Source organism: Myotis lucifugus, unplaced genomic scaffold (assembly GCF_000147115.1).
Source record: "Myotis lucifugus unplaced genomic scaffold, Myoluc2.0 scaffold_37, whole genome shotgun sequence".
In the NCBI taxonomy this organism is placed as follows: domain Eukaryota; kingdom Metazoa; phylum Chordata; class Mammalia; order Chiroptera; family Vespertilionidae; genus Myotis; species Myotis lucifugus.
This window is the reverse complement of record NW_005871085.1, coordinates 1,028,990-1,031,892: the sequence shown is the minus strand read 5'-3', so window position 1 is coordinate 1,031,892 and position 2,903 is coordinate 1,028,990. Positions and strand designations below refer to the sequence as shown.

The 2,903-nt window shown below is 36.8% G+C and overlaps 1 protein-coding gene across 1 annotated transcript in view; it reads left to right on the top strand.

The window, feature by feature from the left end:
- YBX1 (Y-box binding protein 1) overlaps positions 1-2,903 on the top strand; it is a 24,330-nt gene that overhangs the window by 14,162 nt on the left and 7,265 nt on the right. The window contains exon 3 of the mRNA XM_014454649.2: positions 838-872. Coding sequence (XP_014310135.1) covers positions 838-872 — 35 coding nt within the window. The remainder of the gene's footprint in view (positions 1-837; positions 873-2,903) is intronic.

The window sequence follows — 2,903 nt, the reverse complement described above, 5'->3', positions numbered from 1 at the left end:
AATGATTGATGTAAAATGGTTCCTAATATGTGAGAAGGGGTTGTGTGTGCTAGTGGAAAGTTTTATTCGTCTTTACCTGCTTAGTTCTCCAGTGTAATGCTTGCCACATGAATGATGTGGATATTGGTGGTGTCTGTGTTTGTACTTCATTGTGGTGGGTGGTTTTTAAAAAAATCAATACTTTATTTAAGTCATGACAGTATTGAGCAGAGTTCCCATATACCCACACATCCACAAAGTCCTACACCATCCTACACCATAACCAAAGTTGGTGCATTCATATGGGCACATTATCATCACCTATAGTCCATAGTTGACATTAGGATTCCCTCCTAGTGTTGTACATCCTATGGAGTTTTTAGTGGTCATTTTTATGACCTCAAACAGAGTTAGGGATAGGAAATGGTGAAGAGGAAATGATTGAGAATTAAGTGAGAAAGAAGGAAGCTAGTAATGGAAGGAACCATGCACTAGAGGTAAGAATGCGGTGTGCTGGAACATTGTAATGTTTAGTAGGATAAGGAGTGGCAATAGATGTTTCTAGTCACTGCTACCCTCCTAATGGCTTAGTAGGTCACCCTTTGGTTTCTTAGACTGTTTTATCCTTCCTACAGGTGGTGAGGTTAACAACTGTTGGCAACTGCTTAGTCTTTAAAGCAGAAATCACAGTGGCTTGCTAGTTTTGTTTTCATTGTTTTGTTTCATTTTTAAATTTCCTAATGGCTGGTTGGCAGCCCAAAAGTCTCTAATAGGAAAAAGGGGGGAAATTCATAAAAGGCATCGTGAAATGTATTCCATTTTTAACTTATTCAACTTGGTTCTTTCTCTTTCTTGCAGGAATGACACCAAGGAAGATGTATTTGTACACCAGGTGGGTGCTTGTGTGGATATTTATGCTTCTGACTTAAGGCTTTTGAGAAGAAAGGGGAGGGTGTCTTCTCAACTAATTCATTTAATTCCCATAGGAAGAGTGATAGGATGCTTAAATGTACACATTGAAACATATTGGCAGTTTACTTAAGATAGGTGTTTCAAATTGTTATTTTGTTAATAGTTACAGCTTTTTAAAATAGAATCACTCAAGTCATTACACTAAATTTTTAAATCTAATTTTAGATGAGCAAAAAAACCCTCCATTAATCTAAACTTAAAGATGTTTTCAAATGCTATTAGGTTTAACTGTGGTAAGGACAGATTACAGTAATCGTGGGAGAAGTAGGACAGAGCTGCAAGACATTAACTTGAAATGAATGCTAGAAAACTAGCAGAGTAACATCCGTTCTTCTGCTTATTCTAAAGCACTTTGAATGGGTAAGATATGTTTTTACCTTTGGAGAAATTTGGCTGGCTTGGGTTTTTTGAAATCCTCGCTAGTTTAAGGCTAAATGAAGAGGCAGTATGGCAAAATTGGTAATCACTCAAATAATTTTTAGGTTTTCTTTAGTATTTTGAGCTGAAAGAACTAACAGGGTAGGTTTTACATGCTGAACTTTCTCAGGTACCATTTAAGGAAAATATTTCAGAGAATACTTGAGCATTAAGGACTATTGTTAAGCCACTACCCAGTGAATAGTAATATCTCAATATCATACATATATCAAATACTCCATTGGATTTGAATATCCTCCTGGGTATTCTGCCTGTTCAAAGGAATATGCAGATTTGGGAACAAAAAAACAGCAAGACTTGTTAGAAACACTAACGGGATTGGGGAGGGGTTAAAGATGCTGATTGAAAGGAGGGTTGGGGGTTTAATTATCCACGCTTCTGCTATCCCCTATGACTGCAAGTAACTTAGAGTTGGTTAAATATGAAAGGTACGAAAACTATGTGACAGTTTAGATGACAGATGAGATCAAGTTTTTGGCTGAATGAGTGTCACCCACTTTTACTGACCCACAAATGTCACCAAATATGCTCTCCTTTTTATTTTGGAAGTGGTTTCAACATTGACTTGTTTCTTGGGACTTTGGCTGCTCAGGTCTTAGGGATGTACTATCAAGGAGACTGCAGTTCTGGGCAACTTAGCTTAATTGGCTTCAGATAGTTGGTTGTCCTGCCTCCTTTGGAATGGAAACGCATGAGTGATCCTGTAATGGTATCGCTGTGATGTAGTTGAATTAACATGGGATTTGGGGTCCGGGGACCTGGATTTAGAAAAGTCTACACTCTGCCACTTATTATCTGTGTGACCTTGGGCAAGTCACCTAACCTTTTAAAGCCTGTAAAAAAATAATTTTAAAAAAAGGAATAATACCACCTCATATCATTTGTCATAATGAGAGTGAATAGGTAATATGCAAAAGAACTTTATAGAAGTATTACCCACAAATGTGAGGTGCTATTCTTCCCCCTTCTACTTTGTCATAGCAGTTTGGAGAAAAAATAAATGTGAGATTTATTGTATTGTGGGGCGTTAATAACCAGCTGTCCCATGCAGTCAGATAATATAAAAAGTGGCATAGTTAATAACATTTGAATTACATTCCATTGAAGTATTATCACAGGTTGGAAGGGATTTTGGTTGATATTTGTAATTGAGTTTGATATGGTAACACAGGGACAAAGTTGGTTTGGTCAACTTTGAAGCATGCAAAACTAAACTCGCCTGTCATCTAAACTGGCCCTGTGTGGGCTAGCTTCTATTAAGTGCAGTCTTTGGGGGATAGATTGATATCCTCATTTTGTTCAAAGTAACAATGCTTTTGCTAAAAGCATTAAAATACATATATATATTGTTCTTGAGTATTAAACTACACGTTTTAGTTTGGAAAATAGTGGTAAAATGCTGGGACATTGTAAGACAGGAGTATTTTGGTTGAGGTTGGGGGTAGCATTGGTCCCTGTTTTTGTAAATTTATTGGTGGTTTGGTCTTATTTAAAGCTAATTTAAAGCTAAAATA